General features: G+C 56.7%; 1 protein-coding gene across 1 annotated transcript in view; it reads left to right on the plus strand.

The window, feature by feature from the left end:
* Positions 1-20,986, plus strand: part of UNC5A (unc-5 netrin receptor A) — a 61,685-nt gene that overhangs the window by 26,187 nt on the left and 14,512 nt on the right. The window contains exon 2 of the mRNA XM_061188506.1: positions 20,218-20,439. Coding sequence (XP_061044489.1) covers positions 20,218-20,439 — 222 coding nt within the window. The remainder of the gene's footprint in view (positions 1-20,217; positions 20,440-20,986) is intronic.

Consider the following 20,986-nt stretch of genomic DNA (forward strand, 5'->3'; position numbering starts at 1 on the left):
ATGTGCATGGAGGAGGTGGCCTTGCCTGAGAGTAGTGGCACTTGGGGGATGGTCAGTGGGGTCCCGAGAGAGCAGACACTAGGATGCTGGCAGCACCCTGGATTCCTTTTCCCACTGTGGCTACACTGCTTCCTCTTCAAAGTGTTAACCTTCTTCAGGCGTCTCTGGCATTGGCCAGGGGTGAGGGACTTGTTGGGAGAGAGGAAGGACTTGTAAGGCGCCTGCTGGTTTAAAAGAGAGGAGACTGGAGCTGAGTGTCGGAGGGGGTAGGGAAGAAACTCAGAGGCACGGGGTGGGGTGGGTAAATCTGAGGGGGTGCAGTGACAGGGGCTGGGCTGTGAGTCTAGGGAGGGGCCAGAGCCACTATTCATTCCCACTGCTGAGCCTTACAGCTTCCCTCAATGATGTGACACTCACATCAGCACTTTTCCTTTCCGTGCTCTTGTTTTAATAACAAGTTGGGCTCAGCAAGGGGCTGGCTGCATCTCCTGATCTCTTTCCCCATTTGATGGGGATCCTCACCCTGTCCAGGGGCTGCTGGTCTGGAGCAGAGCTCAGGGTAGCCAAGGGCTCGTGTGAGGGACTAGTGGGGATTCTCTGTCCCCTGTGAGACCCATGAGCACTTCCTAGAGACATCTAGGGGGCAGGACAAGAGAGAGGCTTCTTGTCCCAGGCCTCCCTGTCGATCATCTTCTAAATCACTAACCAAGGGGAGGTATTACATCCAAGCCAACTTCAGAGAAATCTCATTCTTCAGTGGGACAAACGGGACCAGATGTTGGAGAGACCTGCCTAGGTGACCCCACATTGACAGCCTTGAAAAGGCAGGTGGGGATGGGGCTGGGGAGAGCTTCCTGCCTCTCCACTTTTGCCCTCTTCTTGGGTGCCCCCACTACCCTTGAGGGCTGAGGACGGGAGGGCTGCTGCCCGCTGACTCCCTCACTCTGGGTATATGGGCTTTGGTTTCCTCACTGGAAAACTCCATCCACCAGATGGAGGGCATCTCAGTCCATTTGGGCTGCTATAACAAAATACCACACACTGGATGGCTTGTAAACAGAAGTTTATTTCTCATACCTCTGGAGGCTGGGAAGTCCAAGATCAAGGCACTGGCAGATTTGGTGTCTGGTGAGAGCCTGCTTCCTGTTTCGTAGACACCATCTTCTTTCGGTGTCCTCACATGGTGGAAGGGGTGAGGGAGCTCTGTGGGGTCTCTTTTACAAGGGCACTAATCCGATTCATGAGGGCTCCACACTAATGACCTAATCTCCTCCCAAAGGCCCACCTACTAATACCACCCTGCTGGGGGTTAGGATTTCAATATATTAATTTTGAGGGGACACAAACTTTCAGTCTATAGCAGAGGAGGATGAACAACTAGGCATTGAATGGATGCAGTGTGACTTGGTCATGTGTCGAAAGCCATAGGAGGCAGTGGGTGTGTCAGGAACCGTTCCTGTCCCTTCTGCTAAACTTGTAAGGTCCTGGGGTCAGGACAGGCTGGTTATTATCACAGAGCTGAAGTTGGAGGGGCACCAAATGTCTGCTCCAATTTATTTCCTTCAACCGCAGAGTACTCAGTGACGTAGGCAGTTGTGGGTGCCACTTGCAGATAGGGATGCACCAGAGGCAGAGGGACTCCCGTGGGCGCACTACTAGCCAGAGGTGGAGCTGGGGCTCAGATTCTGGTTTTCAGCTCCCAGGTTAGAGCTCTGCCCACCACCCCGGGCCTTTCCCAGGGCTGAACCCAGAAGAGCTGTGAGCGGCAGTACAGCAGGGACCTTAGGGCACAGACTCTGCAACCAGACTTCTGGCTCTGCCATGTCTAGCAGTGTGCCCTTGGGCAAGTTACTTCACCTCTCTGAGCCTCCGTTTGTCACCTGTAAAATGGGGATAATGATAGTACCTAACTCATAAAGTTGTTGAGAGAATTAAGTGAGATGCTATATATAAATATGTATAGTATATGAAACAAAGAGAGAATTTCTTATCAAGTTAAACACATGCTTACCATTTGCCTTCTCAATCCCACTCCCATGAGAAATGAAGACGTGTCCACCAAAGGCAGCTTTGTCATCACCAAAATCTAGAAACAGTACCGGTGAATGGATAAACAAGCTGCAGTCCATTCATACAATGGAATACTGCTCAGCAATCCAAAGGAACCAACTACCGATTCAGGCGACAACGTTGATGAACATCAAAGGCATTGTGCTAAGTGAAAGAAGCCAGACACAAAAGACTGCATACTGTATAGTTCTATTTCTATGAGATTCTAGAAAAGGCAAAACTATTGCGACAAAAAGCAGATCAGTGGTTGTTGAGGTTGGCAGAGGGATTGATAGCAAAGGGACACAGGGAAAATTTTGGGGGGATGAAACTGTTCTCTATCTTGATTGTGGTGTTGGATACGTTTGTCAGAACTCACCAGACTATAGATTTAGAGGGGGTGAATTTTACTTTATATGTCAAAATAAAAAGACAACACCGCTCTTTAAAAAGCAGAGCCAGGGGCATAGTAAATGCTATATAACTGTTATCTGCCATTATTATTATTATTATTATTATTATTATTACTGTTACAATTATGATTACCCTGGGAAGAGTCTCTAGATTGGTCGTCCACACCCTGGATCCACCCTAGCCCTGCCCCGCCTTCCTGCTCAGGTTGGCAGACGAGGACGTACTGGGTCTTCCCTGCTGACCCAGCTCCCATGGGTGCAGACAGCCGGGTGGGGAGCTCAGGGAGGGTGCTCAGCTGTTCAGAAACCGAAGTCTGGTTTCCCTCCTGCTGATCCTGGGAGGTGCTCCATGACACGTTAGCAAGAAAGGTGCCACAAGAAATAAAGTTTGTTATGAATTATTCTACTTGGGGCTAATTATAGGCACAGAGGAGAGGATTATTTACAGAGGCAGGAGGCAGCAGGGAGGGAGAGGGGCCCGGAGGCGTGGAAACAAGTGGAGGGCTGGAGAGAGTGAAACAAATGGGGCGGTGTTTGGGGGGAGTAGAAGCACTTTTTTAATAAAAGCCATAACTAAACGCAGGTCCAAGCTGATGGAAGTCTCAGTAGACAGATCAGAGGCCCCAGGCCTTATGATGTCCTTGAGATGGACCGGGATCCCACAGGCCACCAGGCTTCTCTGGGTGAGGTGTGTGTGAGGTGACAGCGGTGTCCAGACTGAGCTAGAAGGGATGCTGGGGATGACCTGAGCCAATTGTGGGCGCCCACTGGTTCTAGCAGGCCAGGCAGGGAAGGCCCAGAGGGGACACAGTGAACTGTGCCACGCCCGAAGAGTGTTGCCAATGGTGGCTCACGGACGCAAAGGCCTGGTGTGGCCCTAGCTTCCGATTCTTCAATGGCGGTAGATACCAACGTTGATGTGAAACTTCCTAGTCTCTAAAAGTTGATTTAAACCTACAAGACACACCTAGGGGCCTGTGGCCAGCGGTTTGCAGCCTCTAAAAGCCAGCCTGGCTTCCCATTGTTCCAACTGGAAGACAGAGGCCCAAACAGCGCTGAGGCTCAGCAACTCAGCCCTCGGCTGGCCCTGCTCACAGTGAGCAGGGCTCGGTCCAGCCACGGACCCCCACCCCGTGCCCCCAACAGACAGCAGCCATCGCACACCTGTGTCTGCGGCAGGGCGGGTTTGTGGCTCTCAGCTTGTCCAGAGGGCAGCGATCTTGCCCTCCCGCGTGTGTGAGCAGTGCGCCAAGGCTTTTCCAGGTATTTACGCCTGGCTGCACCGCCATCTACCCAGTCAACCAGGCAGGAAATGACCGAGTCGTCTTCTGCTCCCCGCCTGCCTTCCTCCCAGCCGGGATGGTGACTCTCCTTACCCTGCCCCCAGCCCCACTGAGAGGCTTTTAACATCCTCCTCCTCTCCAGAGGCCGGTTCAGGGTCAGACAGCTCCTTGTACTGTGGTGACGGCCTTCACTCTCCTTTCCCTCCCCAACGAGCCATCTCTCTACAGCTCTCTGATCCCATCGGCCCTGCTCCAGAACCTTCCCTGCTTTTCCATGCTCAGTGTCCTGGCACAGATTCAAACCCTTTCTAATCCAATCCATGCTGCCACTAGCTATGTCCTGCCTCAAATTCCTTGCTCCTGTTGTTCCCCCAGCCTAGGATGCCTTTCCCTACTGCTCCCTCCAGGCCGCTGCCTTTTCCCCTCCCTTGCCCACCCACCCTGCAGCAGGGCATGCACACTGCATTCTGTGCCTACCCCGGCCAGATGGTGTGCGCCCCAAAGACCCTCTGCAGCCCAGAGCTCAGGGCCTGGCACAGAGCAGGTTCTCCAGAAACATAATCATTCCTTCACTCAGAAATATGTAGTGACAGGGCCTCTGGTTCCAGGCAAACAGACAACAAAGAAACAAGTCAACTAGGGAACCCATCAGAGGCGGTGGGCACTAGAGGATGACAGGCGCGCTCTCTTGGATGGATGGGGCGCTCAGAGAAAGGCTCTCTGAGGAGGTGCCATGAGCCGAGACCAGGACAATGAAGAGGAAGTGAGCTACAGCCCCCTCAGCTGTAGGGGAGAGGGAACAGCAGGCACAGTGGCTCTGAGGCAGGACTGAGCCCGAAGGGGCAGAAGAACAGATGAAAGGCCGGGTGTTGGTGAGTTGAGAGGACAGTGGCCTGTGACATCTGAAGGGACGGGAAACAGAGAGAAGAGGCAGAGCCAGCAGGTTTCCAGCCAGGACAGTGACAGTGCTGTTTGCATGGGGAGCTGACTGTTTACGGGGGGCCACACAGGATGGCTGAGAGGAAACATCCTGCAGAGTTGGGCCTGAAGGTCCTACAGTGGGGATTTTGGAGTCTTCTGCTCTGACGTCCTCGTTGAAGACTGCTGTTCTCCGGGAACGAGGAGAAAGCAGATGAGAGGAACAGGAGGGAGGGAGGAGCCTGGGCAGAGCCCTCAAGGAAGAGGCCAGGAGGAGCTCTTAAGTCAGACAGAAGGGTTCCTTGGCAGATGGGAGAAGTGGAGGTGAAAGCCCGACTGTAGGGGCTGAGTCAGGAACAGGGTGAGGGAGAGCAGAACGGGAGCCCAGAGGGGAAAAGAGAGAAGGGACCTGTGCTGGAAAGGGGCAAAAGAGTTAAACAAATGGTTTTCTTGTCTTTGATGGAGAGGAGTTGAGCATCCTTGGACACCCTTTGGTCATCCAGGCATTTTACATAGCTCAGTGACACCAGCTCCAGGAAGCCCTGTTGGACACCTCAGATCAGCACTGGCCGCCCCGCCCCGCCCTGCCCAGTTATGTGCTCTCATGCCACCAGTGCTTCTCTGACAGAACTCTGACTTATGGGTTGTAACCTTGGACTTATGGCCCTGACACCTAGCCAGTGTCCGTCTCCCATGAGTAAGCTCCTGAGAGAGGGGCCTGATTTTGTCCTTCATGGAAAATCCAGGTCGTTACCCAGGGCCTGGTGGGAGAGGCCGAGGATGCCAGGGAAAGCGGCACAGCCCTGGCGGGGAGGCCTGGAGAGAGCCGAGGCTGCTGGGTGGTGAATTGGCCCAGGAGGTCGTGCCGACCTTGAAGTAAGCCAGCATTTCAGCAGGGGGCAGACGTGCTCCGGATCCGGGTGGACACAGATGCTACACAGATACTCTGCCCGCGGAGCTTCCACAGGGGCACCCCCAGCCCCACCCAGACTCACATTCCCTCTCCACCTCCCACCCCCCTCACACTCCATTTGGGTTGCTCTGATGGCGACGCCCACGTCCTGGTTTGGGGGCAGATGAAGGTCTGCCTCATCCATATCCAGCTGAAGTCAGGCCCCAGCTGATTCTCCACATCCAAGAGCCAGGATCAGGCCCTGGCGGGGTCTTTGTTGGAAGAAAGGCTGCCTGGATGAAGCCACCCCATTCCCACCCAGCGCCCCTCTCTGGGATGGGGGTTTGGAGAGAGACAGGGCCGGCCTCGGGGACTGACCGGCTCTCCCCGCTGGTCCCAGCAGGAAAGCAGGTGTCTGTGACCTGGCCGGCTGACCCAAGAGCCCTCCTTCCAGGGCTTCCCTTGGGGGGAGGACCGCCCCCTAGGAACAGGCCACTGTTCCAGAGAGAGCCAGAGGGTCCCAGAGACAGCACCATATGGGGGCCGAAATGGGGGGCCCTCTGCACCCTCTCGCTTCCCTCAATTCATTAAGACCTGTAAGTTTTCTCATTAATATTCTTAAAGTTTGTTTTAAGGGGAACAAGCGCAGAGATAATTGATAATAAACCCTCGTTTAATGCCCTCAGTTTACTGTATGTAATTTATATCTGCTGATAGCGTCTCTCACTCCCAATTACCCATTTAGCTGTGGCGATAACAGCAGTTCAGTTAGACCAATACTAACTTTTACATATTCCAGACTGATAGCAATAAATACCCACACAGGCAAACTCACTGGGCCTACTGTATTTTTTTTATTAAGATTTAAATATTCTTGCAATTATTAGTGATTTATTAGGAGCTAATGACCCCTTCAAGAGGCTCTCTAAATCTTCACCCAAAGAAGCCCTGGCCTTCCCCTCCCCCTTCACCCCCATCTCTCCTTACTGCTGCCCCCCGACCCCAACCCAAATCAGAGAAATGAGCTGCTCTTTCGCAGCCTGGATGACATCACAGCATCACCGATGTTTCCATGGCAATGGCAGGCAGGTGAGGCGAAGGCCAAGGATAGAGGTCAGGCCTAGGGAGGGGCTGGGTTTCTTGAAGGTAGAGGCTCCTGTTCCTTCCTCCATCAGACCTGGGGGACACAGGGATGAGGAGGCCACCCACTGGCCCCCTCTGCACCCCCACTGGCCAATGGCATCCACACTGCAGCCTCCTCCAGGCTGGTCTCCAGGAGCACCCCCTGCCCACCTCGTTCTGGCCTTAGTGTCACTCCACCCCACCCTTTTCAGTACCCCTCCTACCTTCATGCTTGTCTGAGTCTCTGCCCGTTCCGTTAGGGGCCCTTGGGAGGAAGTACATCAGCTTCTCTCTCCCCTGCTGCCCTCTCCCTCCTTTCTTTCATTTTAAAATGTTCCACCCTAATTACGTCAAGGACAAGAGGGTGTGCAGGGGTCTGGGATTCTGGGACTCAAGGCCCAGAGAGGGCAGCGGCTCACCTCAGGCTGCACAGCAAGGCCCAGGTCATCTCTCCTTCCTCCATGTTCCCTCATACTCCTGCTTCCTCCAGCCCCCTCTCCTCCACCCGCAAGACCTCCGAGCCCATTAAAGGGGCAGGAAAGATAATGAACAAACCAGGAAAACATGAAATCAATATCAGGAGGAAAAAGTACGGCTGCCATTAAGTGAAATAAACAAGCTGGTAATTATTTGGACAGCAGGTAATTAAAATGGGGTGAGGGCTCATTACTGTCTTGTTGGGGTATGATGGGCGGGCGTGGTCAGACACCCTCTTCCCAGCTGTAAGGTCGCAGCCAGGCCTGAGCTCCTGCCGGCCCAGATTTGAGGGGATCGTAGTAGAGGATTTCCTCTATGGAGTGCCCACCCCTGACCTGCCTGCGTCTCCAGCAGCGTTCTCCCTGCTCCCCGGCTCAAGATCTGAGGCCCAGAGCAAAGGCAGGAAAGGCAGAGCAGCCCTAAGCCTGCTGTCTGCCCCCACCACTATCCAGAGCCGGGAGCAGCTCACTGCCGGTTCTCAGACCCTCAGCCTCTGGGAAACGGGCAATGCCCTCAGGCCTCAGCTGAGGGTGGACTCTTGCGATGACAGTTAAATCCAAGTCACCTGGGGTGATGGACAGATGACCCCTCCAGCCTCTGCCAGGCCCCAGGGGACCTCCTTCAGGAGACCATGATGAAGAGGGGTCCCAAGGAGAAGACAGGATGATGGAGTGGGTGCTGGCCAGGGTGGGAAGAGTGAGGGAGGGGAGGAAACCAGGAGAGCAGAGCAGTGACGGAGAGGGGGGCTCCCCCTCGCCCTGCCGTGACCCCAGTTCTTAGATCTGTACAGTCAGAGGAGACCTTGGACATTGTCCAGTCTGGCTTTGGCCTGCCAACTTGTTTGGCCCACACGGTGTTTAAATGTTTAAATTAGTTGTCAACATTTTAAAATAGGAAATTTCAAATAAAAATGATTTCTAGCTTCTCTTGGAAGAAAAAAACTCCAGCACCTCCTGGCTGGCCTGCCACCTGGCAGCGGTTGGCTGAGCTGAGCTGGCCCCTTGGACGGGCATCTTCACTCTCCACTTCTCCTGGGCTTCATCAGCCCCTGAAGACACCTGAGTTCACCACCCCTGATGCAGTCCCATCCCTTCTGGGGCCCAGAGAGGGCAATGACTTACTCAAGGCCACACAGCCAGGTAGACGCAGAGTGGGGACTGGAGACCAAGTCCCCTGATGCCCAGCCAAAGGCTCTGCTTCTGCCCTCAGCGAGTCCGTGCCCTGGACCTGTCACTGGCAGGCACAGCCCAGTGCCCAGCCCAGGAGCTGTCAAGTGACGGGGGAGATTTCAACTGTACCAGACCCCCAACTTGTCAGTACCTGAGCTGGACACTGCTGAGAAGAGGTGGCTCGGGCCTGCTGCATGCCCTTGAGGGTGCACGGTGTGTTGGAGGCAGCCACCGACCAACGGCCTACATCAGTGGGTAATGCTCTCTCAGCCGGGGAGCTGGAGGAGGGGCAGTGCAGCCCCTATGCAGAGAGGAGCTGGGGAGGGTGTCCGGAGGAGGTGACACCTTGAGTTATCAATTAACAGGGCTGGGGGACGTTGGGGTGTCTGGGGTGCCCTGCAGGTGCAGGGGAAAGTTGGGGTGAGGGGCGGGGTCTGGGCGTGCTGGGAGAGGGGATTAGTGGATGCGCTGAGCTGACTGCTGGGTATGGGTTGGTGCCAAGAGATGAGGCTGCTGCATCGGGGGTGCTGGGGGATGTGGGGTGTATGGGGAACCGACCCTTACCCTGCGGTCAGTGGGAACCGTTGCAGGGCATGAAGGGTGGGATCAGATTTTCTTTCTAGAAATAGCACTGTGGTGGCATTGTTGATGGTACCAAAGCCGGGAGGTGGTATCAGGAGGACAAGTTTTGGGGGCTGGAGGTGGGGAGTAACCCCCAAAGTGCAAGAGAGGAGGGAGTGGGTGGGAGAGAGGCTGGGGGGGGGGCTAGAATAGTGGACGGTGAGGAGGTGAGAAGGCCCAGCAGCTCTGAGACTCCCGCTGAGGCTCCTTGGGGGCGTGGCCCTGCTGGCTGAGTGCAAGCTCTGGGAGCAGGAAGTTTGGGGGAGCCCCCGAGCCCAGCCTGGGAAGTGCCCGGGGTGAGGTTGTGGGGCATCCAGAGGCAGGGAAAATGTCAGGTGCAGCTCAGCTGCGAGCGGGGATGAGGGGCCCCAGCTGGAGAGCAGGAGCTTGTGGGAGGGTGAGGAGCTATGGAAACAGGGGCCCCAGGAGAGGGCAGAGCACAGCCAAGCTGCTGCATGGACAAGGGACAGAGGAGGAGCTGCGGTTGCTCCCGGCCGCCGCCACTGCTGGTAGGAGCTGGATCTGGTACGGGGTTTTCCTGTAGGTTCTGTAGGTGACCTGTGGCTACAGGGTCACCATCCTAGTGAGGGCATCAGCCGCCCTGGCCAGATTTAGCCCGGAGGACAGTGGGCAGTGCTGGTGTGCACATGTGTGTTCCCAGGGGGCTTGGTGTGTGTGCCCACAAATGCCCGAGCACTGGCGTGGCAAACGTAATTCTGGGACACTGTGCCCAGGACTTCCCAGGTGGGGCTGTGGCCACTGGACGCTCCATAGGGCAGGGACATGAGTCTGGCTTGGGCACTGCTCTGTGGCTCGTGCCCAGCACATTTGCTGAAGCAGTGTGACCTGGTTAAGGGCATGGGACACAGTAGCCAGCCTGGGTAGGAATCCATCACTCACCACTTACTTCACTTCTCCCCACCTCAGTTTCTTCGCCTGGAAGTTGGAGGTTTAAAATAGTTTGGCTCCTAGAATTGTCATGAGGGTCAAATGAGACAATCCATGTAAAGTTCGCCACTATTATCATGGTATGACTGTGTATGGGTATATGCATGTGTGAGCATGTGTGCACACGTGCACATGTGTGTGTGTGTGTGTGTGTGTGTGTGTGAGCCTGTGTGCCCGTGCTCGTGCTGGGTGGGGTTGTGGGCAGTGTCTCCCACCGGCCGAGGGCAGATCACTGGGTGGCCTCCCTCTGGGTGGCCCCCCTTTTGTCTCTGGGCTCCATCCCGGGGTGGGGGGGAGGGGTGCAACTGCCTTGCCCTGTGCACCCTGAGCTGAGCCCAGCCAGGGAGCAGAGCTGCTGCTCCTGGACCACCCCTGGCCCCTGCTCAGGCCGGGCTCACATTAAACCAGTGAGATATGAAATGCCAGCATATCCAGGACAGGGTCCTTAATTAAATTAATTGCTGGCAACATTGTAAAAATGCTGATGGGGTCATAAATGGTGCCTGAGCAGTGCTGTTCGTCATCCCCTTGGACTTGTGGGGGCCACACCTGGGCTGGGAGCAGGGTTAGCTGTGCCAGGCTGAGGCACCAGGGAGCTCTGCAGCCACCAGGGCCTCCGGCGGGCAGGCCGGCCACGGGAGAGGGAAATGGGAGCATGGGGGGCAGCTTGTCTTAAGGGTGCATGTGTGGAACAGTTGAACCATCCTTACTTAGCCTGTGTGTTTACCTGGTGAAGGACACGGATGGAAATGGGGAGGGGTGCCTCGGGAGCTGGCAAGGGGCGGTGGGGAGAAGGGAGTGTCCTCCAGCCTCCTGGCCACTCGGAATTACCCTCGATACAAGGCAACCTGAAAATCTGGCCCAGCCCGGCCGCTGATCGCTGTGTGACCTTGAGCAAGTTCTTTCCCTCTCTGAGCCCCAGTTTTCTCATTAGGAAGAAAGGCAGACCCTCTCCCCACCTGCCTGCCCCCCCCCGCCATGTTCCCAGTGCCCTTCTGGCCACCCTCCCACGGCCTCCCACCCTGCAGGGAACTGTGCCAGGGATCCTTTTATGTCTCTTTCAGCTGGAGCTGCCACAGGCCCTGGCAGGGCTCAGAGCCTGCGTGACGATCTCCTGCCGAGCAGTGGTGAGGGGGCTGGGCCAGCACCCACCTGCCCGCCTCTTCCAGGTGAAAAGTGGAGGAGGCCTGCCGTGCACACACACCACCACCAGAAACACCCACAGCACACACACTGCACCAGCAGAAGATTCCAAAGCAGGAAAAAGCTTTCCTTCCCTGGTTCTCTCTGGGCTGTGCGACCACATAATTACCCTGGATTCCATTCTATTTAATTGCAGCTTATTAAATTCTAACCAGCCAATTATCAGCCACAATTACAGCTTAATTTGGGGACACAATAGCTATTTTATCATTTGTTAATCAAATGCTTATTTAAGCCTCAGCTTTATTAACTATTTCTCTGGTCCAAAGCAAGGCCCTGTGGCCAGAAGGGGCCCTGGAAGGGGTTCCCTGGAGGCCTGTCCCCCCCATCAAGCACTCTCTCCCTGGCTATCCTGATAGTTTCCAAGTCCCCTTCACTGGTGGGTTTAGGGGCTTTTAGCAGTGGCAGGAGTGTGGCGCCCAGTGTGGGCTCTGGGCGTAGAGTTGGAAGACCGAGTTTGTTCATTCATGAATTCAGCACATGTTTATCAAACACCTACTATGTGCCAGGCCTGGGACTATAGCTGTGAACAAGACAAACGCGGTCCCTGCTGTCATGACACGTTTCAGGGGAAGGGGACCTAGACAATAACCAGCAAACAAGTACACAAACAAGATGACTTCAGACAGCGGTGAGTGCTATGAGGAAAATAGACTGGGAAAGGGGGGCGTTGCTGGGTTAGAAGGGCCTACTTCAGGGACTTCCCTGGCGGTCCAGTGGTTAAGACTCCACACTTCCACTGCAGGGGGCGTGGGTTTGATCCTTGGTAGGGGAAATAAGATCCCGCAAGCCGCTTGGCACGGTCAAAAAAAAAAAACAACACAAAAGAAGGGCCTACTTCAGACACGGCAGTCAAGGAGGGCCTGTTGGAGGAAATAAAGTTGAAGCTGAGACCTGAGGGTTTAGAGGGGGCCAGCTGTGGAAGAGCAGGGGGCAGCGTGTTGCAGGCAGAGGAAAGAGCAAGTGCAAAGGCCGTAGGGTGGGATGAGCTCGGAGGGTTTAAGAAGCAGAGAAGGGTCAGCGGGTAAGCCAAGTGAGCAAGGGGTGGTGTGGTGGGTGGGGCCAGACCTTGGTCCAGGAAAGGCCCATAACTCCTGCCCTAGGCTGGCCTGGGCCAGGAGGCATGGAGAGCGCACCTGCCCTCTGTGTCTGTGTGACCTTAGGCAAGTCGTGAGTTTCATGTTCCTTGTCTGTGAAATGAGGGGCGGGTAGAAGTCACCTGAGTGCAGATGCCAGAGGACAAGCCACACGGGTAAGGTGGCAGTGTGCCCAGCCCCAGCCGCCTTGTTCTTTGCAGTTCAGCCTGTCTGCATGTCCTCCTCGTGACGCCTGTGTCTGTCCTTGTGACCAGGCCCCTGGAGCCCACTGGGGAAGAGGGTGACTTTCCTCCGATCTTGGGGAAGGTGGCTGCCGCTTCTGTGACAATTTCGTGCACACGTTACCATAGAAACTGGAGTGCCGCTCACGCCTGTGTGTGAGCACGGGTCAGGGGAGCAGCCCTCCCTTCCAAGGGACACCGTGAGGGGCTGTCACCCCACCTTGCCACCTCCACCTCCTGCGTGCTCCCCGACAGGAGGGCCTGCAGTCGTCCTTTCCCTTGTTCACTGACTGTGCGCTGGGGCGGAAGAGCCTGCACTCAGACCTGTCCCTTCCCTCCCGGAAGTCCTGAGACGTTTGGAGCCACAGCCAGGGAGACAGATGACTGAGGGATGGACCATGGGGCCGGGAAGCGAAAGAAGAGAAGCACTGGTGGACGCCTAGAGGCCCTGGGCAGGATGTCGTTCCTGATCCACCTCGTCCTGGGGCTGGGTCAGTGCTATTTGCCCCAAATGAGGAAACTGAGGCTCAAGAAACAGGGGGCGGCATAGGGGTCTGCAGCAGTCGGTGAGCCTTGGAAGCAGCTGGTGGGCAGAGCAGAGATTTTTACATGATGGATTTGGAAGAATTCTGGGCCGCACCCCTCAGCTTGCTCTCACCTCATGGCACCCTGTCGTCACCTCCAGGCAGGTCCACGCCTCTGAGTTGCCACCTGGAACCTCAGGGTTCTTCGTGTGCCCCCCAGATCTGTCGTCTTGGGGCCTCCTGCCCACCATTCCTCCACCCCGCTGCTGTCTGTGTGTCTCCAACAGCAAATGCAGATTTCAACCCTGCTTATCAGAGCCTCCTAGTGAAGCTCCCTCATCATTTTTTTTTTTGGCTGCACTGGGTCTTCGTTGCTGCGCGCGGGCTTTCTCTAGTTGCGGCGAGTGGGTGCTACTCTTTGTTGCGGTGCGTGGGCTTCTCATTGCAATGGCTTCTCTTGTTGCAGAGCACGGGCTCTAGGTGCACAGACTTCAGGAGTTGTGGCTCGCAGGATCTAGAGCGCAGGCCCAGTAGTTGTGGCGCAAGGGCTTAGTTGCTACGCGGCATGTGGGATCTTCCCCAACCGGGGCTCGAACCCGTGTCCCCTGCATTGGCAGGCAGATTCTTAACCACTGCGCCACCAGGGAAGGCCCACATTTAAAAAATAATAACGAAGCCGTCTCAGGCCACAGGGGTGTAGATGTGCAGGAGGGCACAAATCCCCATTCCTCTGTGTGTCTGCACCCCCTCTGTCCCCCACCACTGTGGCCATGGCTCCCAGCCCCCTCTGTCTCCCCTGGACCCTGCACATGAGCCTCTCCACAGTCCCCTTGGTCCACCTCCCCACAGTCCAGCACGGGTGTTTCTAGAATTGATTGATTGATTGATTGGAAGGTAAACAGAGCTGGCTCCCAGCCAAATTTGAGTGTGTGTCCCCCTCTTTCAGCCCTCCTTTCTGGGCTCTGGTCCCAGTCAAGGTAATGATATTCAACATTCATTCAACAAACACTCGCTGGGCACTCACTATGTGTCAGTCCCTGGCTAGGCTCTGGGTATGCTCAAGGGTTGGGAGAGACGTCACCATTCAATCCCTGCCCTCAAGGCACTGACAGTTTGCATGGGGAGACAGATTCATAAGTGGTGACCATATGATGTGGGAGGTACTGAGGCGAGTTCGGCCAGGGGCTGTGGGAGCTCAGGGGAGGTGTAGCCAGCTCTGTCTGGGGGTCAGGGAAGGCTTCTTGGGGGAGGGGATGTTTGAGCAGGCCTTGAAGGACGAGTAGAAGTCACCCAGGCAGAGAGCAGAAGGGGGGTAGATCAACGCAATGAAAGGATCCTCATTCCAGCTAGCTTTAGGCAAAGAAAGGAATCCAGGGGTAGCTCTGCCTTCTGGCTTCTTGGGATCCCAGGCTTTCAACACAGCGAGGAGTCAAGCTCTTTCTTCCCTGGTTGTCTCCATTCTCCAAGCTCCTGCTTCAGACCCGTGGATGGCCTCCCCTTTCACTTGGCCTCCTATGGCCTGCAAAGCCTGCAGGACTGGCCCAGCAGAAAGAGAGGTTCTCTCTTCCCAGCAGCCCAACCCAAATCCTGAAGGCCCATCTATGGGGATGGGGTGACCTTCCTGTCTGGGAACTAGTCAGTGTAGTATACCCACCTCTGGGGCCAGAGATGGGGCCAGCCCACCGGGACCAAATGACTGTATGGACTGAGTAGGGTGAGGGCCAGGCATTCCCTGCAGAAAAGCGGGTACTGTTAGGCAGACAGGGGAGGGAGGCAGGGTCCCAAACAGAGTATGCACAAGCCTTTGCAGAATTGCAAGTAGTCTAGATGCCATCCTACATACTTGAAGGGAGGCCCTAAAGTCAAGGCCAGGTATGACAGCTCAGGCCCTGGGCCAGTAGAGCCTCGAATGCCAGGTGAAGGGCGTGGTGGGCCATCCTGTGGACTCTCCTCTCCCCGCCTGGGCCTGTGGAGCAGGACACCCAGGCCCCAAGCGGACAGACCAAATGCATATCTCCAGGCCAGGGAGCCAGGGAGACTGGGAGCATAGGTGCCCAGGGGTGAGGGGGTGCAATGCTGGGTGGACAGCCAGGAAGAGAAAGACGGAGGCTGCCAGGCCCTCAGCCCCCTCTCCCTCCTCCACCCCACTTCAAATCCAGAACATTTCTCAGGGAAGTAGCGAAAGCAGGGGCTTGCCGCCCCTCCCCTTTGCCATTGACACAGACCGGGGCTGTTGGAGGGATAAAAAGGAGCCCCTGTCAAGTTATGGACAGGGGCTCAGCAGGGCTGTTCTTGAGAAGCAGTGCTCTCTACTCCCAGCTGAGTGAGGCCAGATGACACCCTGCCCCCAGCCCTCCTACCCTGCTCCGTGAGACTGAGTCCTCACTCAGAAAACACGAGTTCATTAATAGCTTGATTAATCACACCTCATATTTTCATGGTGCTTTGAAAAATAAAACATTTGAAAGCACTTTCATACCCACCCTGGGCCTCAGAGTTACACGAGTAGGCCTTATCATCCCAGGCTGCTGGTGAGAAAAGGGGGGCTCAACCTCAGAGCAGCAGCATGTTGGGGGATGGCAGAGGGCAGGCTGGAGCACAGAGCCTCTCCCTGCCCACAACTCTGCCTGTGGGCCGCTCTGAGCTCTCTCTGGGTCTCCCTGCAGGACAAGAGTGAAGGGGGCCACCCTTAGGCAAACCTGAAGTTCAAGGGAAAAAAGGGGGCGGTCATTCAGTCACTCAACAAACACTCCATCAGTATCCAGGTCAGACCTGGGCTCCTGCTCCGAGCGAGGTCACGGTCTAGTGGAGGAGGCAGCATGCCCAGTCCTGAATATGGCATGTACCCTGGAGGGAGGCTTAGGGGACAGTGTGGGCACAGGGGCAAAGTGACAAAGAGTATGGATCCAAGAAGGCCTCCTGGAGGAGGTGACTTGTTGGCTGAGACTGGACGTCTGGGTGGGAGTTCCCAGATAGACCTCATGGGACGGGCCTACCATGGTCCACTCCACAGAATGCCTCCCCATCCAACTCTCCACTGCCACCCCTGCCTCCCTCCACCCATTCCTCATGCAGGGAGATCTCAGCATTCCCCTGCACACAGCCCCCCAGAGGCTCCTCACCCCTTCCCAATAAAACTCCAATTCAGGCCACTGCTCCCTCTCTGATTCACCCCCTACTTGTCTCCCCTGCACTCCCTCTGCCCTGGCCACCCTCCTCGCTGTCCTCACAACAAACCCAGCTCCTTCCTGTCTGACAGCCTCTGCTGTTCCCTTCTCCTAAAGCACTTTTCCTCCTGGCCTTGGCCCTCAGGGGTCCACTTAGACATCACCTCCACAGAGGAACCTACCCCAAGCCCTCTTCCCCTCTAGAGCCCTTGCACCCACACCCTTTACGAAATAGCACCCCTTTTTACCTGCTTCAGATCCCTAGGCAACTTCTGAATCCTCTATTTTCTTTTGCTTCTCCATTTTGAATGAAAGCGTCTGAGAGCAGAGGATGTGTCTGTCTTGCTCACTGCAAAATCCCAGAACAGTTCCTGGCACTCAATAAGTATTCACTGAATGAATGCAAGAATGAATGAATGAATACATTTCAGGTCATAAGAGCACCATGGGAGGGGAGGGAGAAGGTAGCATTTGTCCCCGGCTCAGCTCTGGCCAAGACCCATTACCCAGGGGTCTCTTATCCCCCTTTGGCCCCCAGCCTCCCTACACACACACACACACACACACACACACACACCCTCTCACACACGACGTGGTCTCCCTTGCTATCCCTAAGAAGACACTGTAGGTGGGGACTGCTAGGATTGGGGCTCCCACCCTTCATGGGGCAGCCAGAGCAGGGGTGCCGGCTGGGGCTGATCGGGCAGCCAGTGCCCTCCTGAGACAAGTGGGAGCCAGCTGGCCAGCCCCAAGGCTCACTGGTAACGGGGTTCCCACTTCAAGCCCTGAGCGTCCATACAGCCCCATCGGCAGTTCTCAGTGACCAAGTTCTCAGGGATCTGCTAGTAAATGAAAGAAGTCTTCTAACTGAATTCCAAAGGGGCGGCTGGGCAAGTAAGGGAGACTTGGCGAGGGTGTGGCGGACGGAGCTTCTGGCGATCTGGGGGGTGGAGTTCGGGATACAGCAGGGCCTGTGTGGCCAGCGGGCCCTGCCCCTGCCTGCTCTCCCGCAGCCCCAGTGCATCTGCTTTGCAAAGCCTTCCTCCCATGCTCATCACCTCACAGCCAGAAGGGAGCAGAAGTAGGCACCCAAATCCAAGTCCCCATTCACCAACACCAGCGCTAGGCAGCCTCGGGCTGGGCAGGCCTCAGCCACACGCTTGCTTCACCTGTGATAAGAGCTACAGAACCAGTGAGGACAGGTCCTAGATGCAGAGGGGGCAAAATGGCATGTGTGGTTTCCTGAGAGAGTGAGGTGGGGGAGTCCTCTTTCAGAAGAAGTGACGATAGAACTGGGCCCTGAGGAGAAGGTAGGAAAGTGCCGGCAGGGAGAAAGGGGGCATTAGGGAGTGGTGGTGACTGCAGTGAACTAGAGTCCGTGCCCTTTTGAAAACATCATATATCATTTGACACTGAGCATGCACTGCTTGGTGTTATCTTTGATAGACAAGTACAGTGTTTCATGTCAAAGGGAAAGATAGCTCATGCTAGTGGCCTGCGACGTGGAGAGGGAGAGACCCAAGGCTCTCACTGTGCTTTAGTCCAAGTGAGAGACCTAACTGGGACGGTGAGGGGGGTGGGCAGATTGCAGGTGCCGACCACAAGGGTGGAGGTCATGTAGTGGGCAAAGGGGCCAGAGGGAGGGGAAGCCAGCTCTGGCCACCCAGGAAGCTTCCAGCAGCCCCAAGAGGGGCTGAATTTACCCCCACCCATGGCCTTAGAGTGTCCTTGCCAGCGGGCATAACTGCAGCCTGGAGGGGGCCCCTGGGTCCACCCAATAAATGCCCCCCCAGGGGGATGGGGAGGGGAGACCATGCCAGCGTGGCGTGGCGGAGGCCCAGGAGAAGTGAGCTATGTCCCTTATTGGTCACAGTACATTTATTTTTCATTAGCAGTTAAATGCAGACATGAGGGATTGTGCTGGGTTCAGCGGGCGGCTGACACGAGCAGTGCTTGGCGCGGTGATCGATAGGGAAGTCGGGGGGGGGGGCCATGTGCCCTTTCCCTGCCCATACCCCCAGCTGGGACCCCTGCCTTCCCAGCTCCCAGCCAGTAGGCAGACACAGGCCATCACACTGAGCCTCTGTGAGGCGAGGCGTGGGTAGGCCTGGAAGCTGACACTGAGGTCTCGCATGCCCTTGTGGAGCCTGTGATGCCTGCCCCCAGCCCCCTGTGGGCCCTGCTCAGGGGTCAAGCTTAGCCCTCCTCTGTGCAGCCCTGGGGTCTGCAAAGATGCCGTGGCCTAAAACACAAGACCTAAAACAGAGGCCCAAGGAGTGGCAGAGCCCCATGGAGGTGGTTCAGGATGGGGCAGGGCGGGACAAGGGGAGCTTGTCTTCCCAACTGCAAGCGTGGTTCCCTGGCAGCTTAGCCTTCATTACGGAGCAGCAGAAAGTGGAGGGGGTAGGGGGGAGACAGGCTGGGGAGAGGCCAGGGCGGGAGGAGGAGGGGTGGATGTGGAGGAGGAGGGGTGGATGAGCCCACTGCTGCAGACACTGAGGGCAAGACACCTGCTGGTTCTGTGCCTCAGTTTCCTCATCAGTCCCCATCCCTGAAGAGATTGCTAGGAGAGTTACTGAAGGAGATGGAGCCCTTTGCCACTGTCGGTGCAAAAGCACTGGGTACGGATAGCAGCCAACATTTACCGAGCACTGTGCCTTTTTTCACTTCATCCTCATGATAGCCCTAAGAATTGGGTACCATCCCCCATTTTGCAGGCAAGGAAACAAGCAGGGGTTACCTGAAGTCACACCAGGTTTCTCAGCCTCTGCAGACATTCCCAGCTCACCCACCCAGCGCCTACAGGACCAGGCACAGATCCCCTCCCCAAAATCACAGTCTCGGGGTGGAGAGGGCAGACTCCCACATTGGAAAGAGAGGGTCCCTGTGCAAGCAAGAGAGAAGGGGCAGCGTGGATGCCCCCTGGGCCTGAGGAGCCAGGCCTCCCTGTTAGAAGCCCTCCATGGGTTTTGGGCTGCCCGTAAGGAGGTAGTGGAGCCAGGAGGCCGACTGCGTGAGGCAGCTCCAGACTCCCCCACGGGGCAGACAGGACCTCCATAGATGTCATAGACAACAAAATGGGTAACCCGCCTAAGGTCACCAGTAGCAGGGAGCAGATGGGTCTCTGAAGCCCAAGTTTTTCCCTCTTTATGCCCAGAGCCCCTTGTTGGTTGTGAGTGTGTGTTGGGGGAAATCACTGCAGCCCTGAGAGAGGCCAGGCCGTCAGGGGCCTGTTTGGTGGGTGTGGAGGCTGAGGGTGCCCCCACCCTCCATCCTCCCACTCCCCCCCCCCGCCCCTCCCCACCCTCTCAAGGGTCCTGCTGGTCGAGCAGACTGTTAGACTGCTGTGGAGGGTTACCTCCACCAAAGCCTCAGAGCCAATTACCTGTGTAATTAGCAACAAATGACTTGTGGGATGGCTGTGGTTTGCAGTTAAAATTAGAAGGAAACCCATATTCTGGTCTCCTTGAAGGGTGGGACATGGCCGGGGCCCCTGAGGCCCCCAGACACACCCTCCTGGCTCCCACCCTCCCCGGGACCCACCCAGCAGCCCAGGCTCACCCCAAGTCACCCCTCCTGGGGGCCTCTCCTGTAGCACTGCCACCAACACCCCTCACATGTGCACTCGCCAGAGCCTCCTCCCCTCCTTCATTCACTTGGTATTTTCTCAGCACCTACTACATGCAGGGGCCAGGAATGGGGAGCAACCCGGAAGTAGCCCCCGAGGCAGCCAGGGCACCAGAGGAAGGGACTCCTGCCCTCCCTAGCCCCAGGCTGCCCAGGGCCCTCTCCCTCCCTCCCTCTCTCCCCCCGGGGCCTTCCAGGGCAGTGGGCTGCCTCACCAGATACCTGAACTTCTTTCTACCAGGGTGGTAATGAGCCCTGACCGCTGCTGTGTGCTGGCACTTCCGTATTTGTCTCCACAGGGGGCTGCTTCTTCCCCTATTTTACTGAAGGGGATCCAGCCTGCTGGGCTGGAAGCGGCAGAGCCTGGCCCCACTGGCTGCCTCCTCTTGGCTCAGTCCCAGCCCCTGAACAGGCAGGTAACCCCGGGAGGACCCCACAAGTCCAGCAGAGGCCCCAGCTCACCTGCCCCCTTTGCTTCTGCTGCAGGGGCCCAGCAGAGTGCCACGGTGGCCAACCCAGTGCCCGGCTCTAACCCAGACCTGCTTCCCGACTTCCTGGTGGAGCCCGAGGACGTGTACATCGTCAAGAACAAGCCGGTGCTGCTGGTGTGCAAGGCCATGCCCGCCACGCAAATCTTCTTCAAGTGCAACGGGGAGTGGGTGCGCCAGGTGGACCACGTGATCGAGCGCAGCACGGATGGGAGCAGCGGTGAGACCAGGCTGGGGCGCCAGGCGGGGTCACTCGAAGGGGGAGCGAGTCTCAGCCTCAGAGGCAATGGAGGCCCAGAGAGGGGCCTGCCGTTGCCCCTGCTGCATGCCTGTGAGCCGAGGCCAGGGTGAAACTAACCACTCTGTGTGCACCACCCCAGGTCCCCAGGAGAGGCAGGACTCCCACACCTAGGACCCACTGTGTACACACCAAGGCCTTCCCTGGGAGGCCCACCCTCACCAGACTTCATCACTTGGTGGGGGAGTGAGTAAAAGGGAAGCCCCCCCAAAATGCCCCAGGGTGCTCTGTGGGTTTGGGGGGGCAGGACCCTGACGCTGCATCTGAGCCCAGGCAGACCCAGAGGCAGCCTGGCAAGTGGTGCCAGCAGAGAAAGGTTTGAAAAGAGTGGATCCCAGATGATGGAAGAGCTCACGGACCTCACATTCCGTGATTGTTTTCTTTGTGCATCTGTTGGTTCATTCGTTGGTCCGTTCGTTGGCACGTTCCCTGAGCACCCACCGTTGAGCTGGAGACACAGCCCCATGGA

Source organism: Eubalaena glacialis, chromosome 4, assembly GCF_028564815.1.
Source record: "Eubalaena glacialis isolate mEubGla1 chromosome 4, mEubGla1.1.hap2.+ XY, whole genome shotgun sequence".
NCBI classification, from domain to species: Eukaryota; Metazoa; Chordata; class Mammalia; order Artiodactyla; family Balaenidae; genus Eubalaena; species Eubalaena glacialis.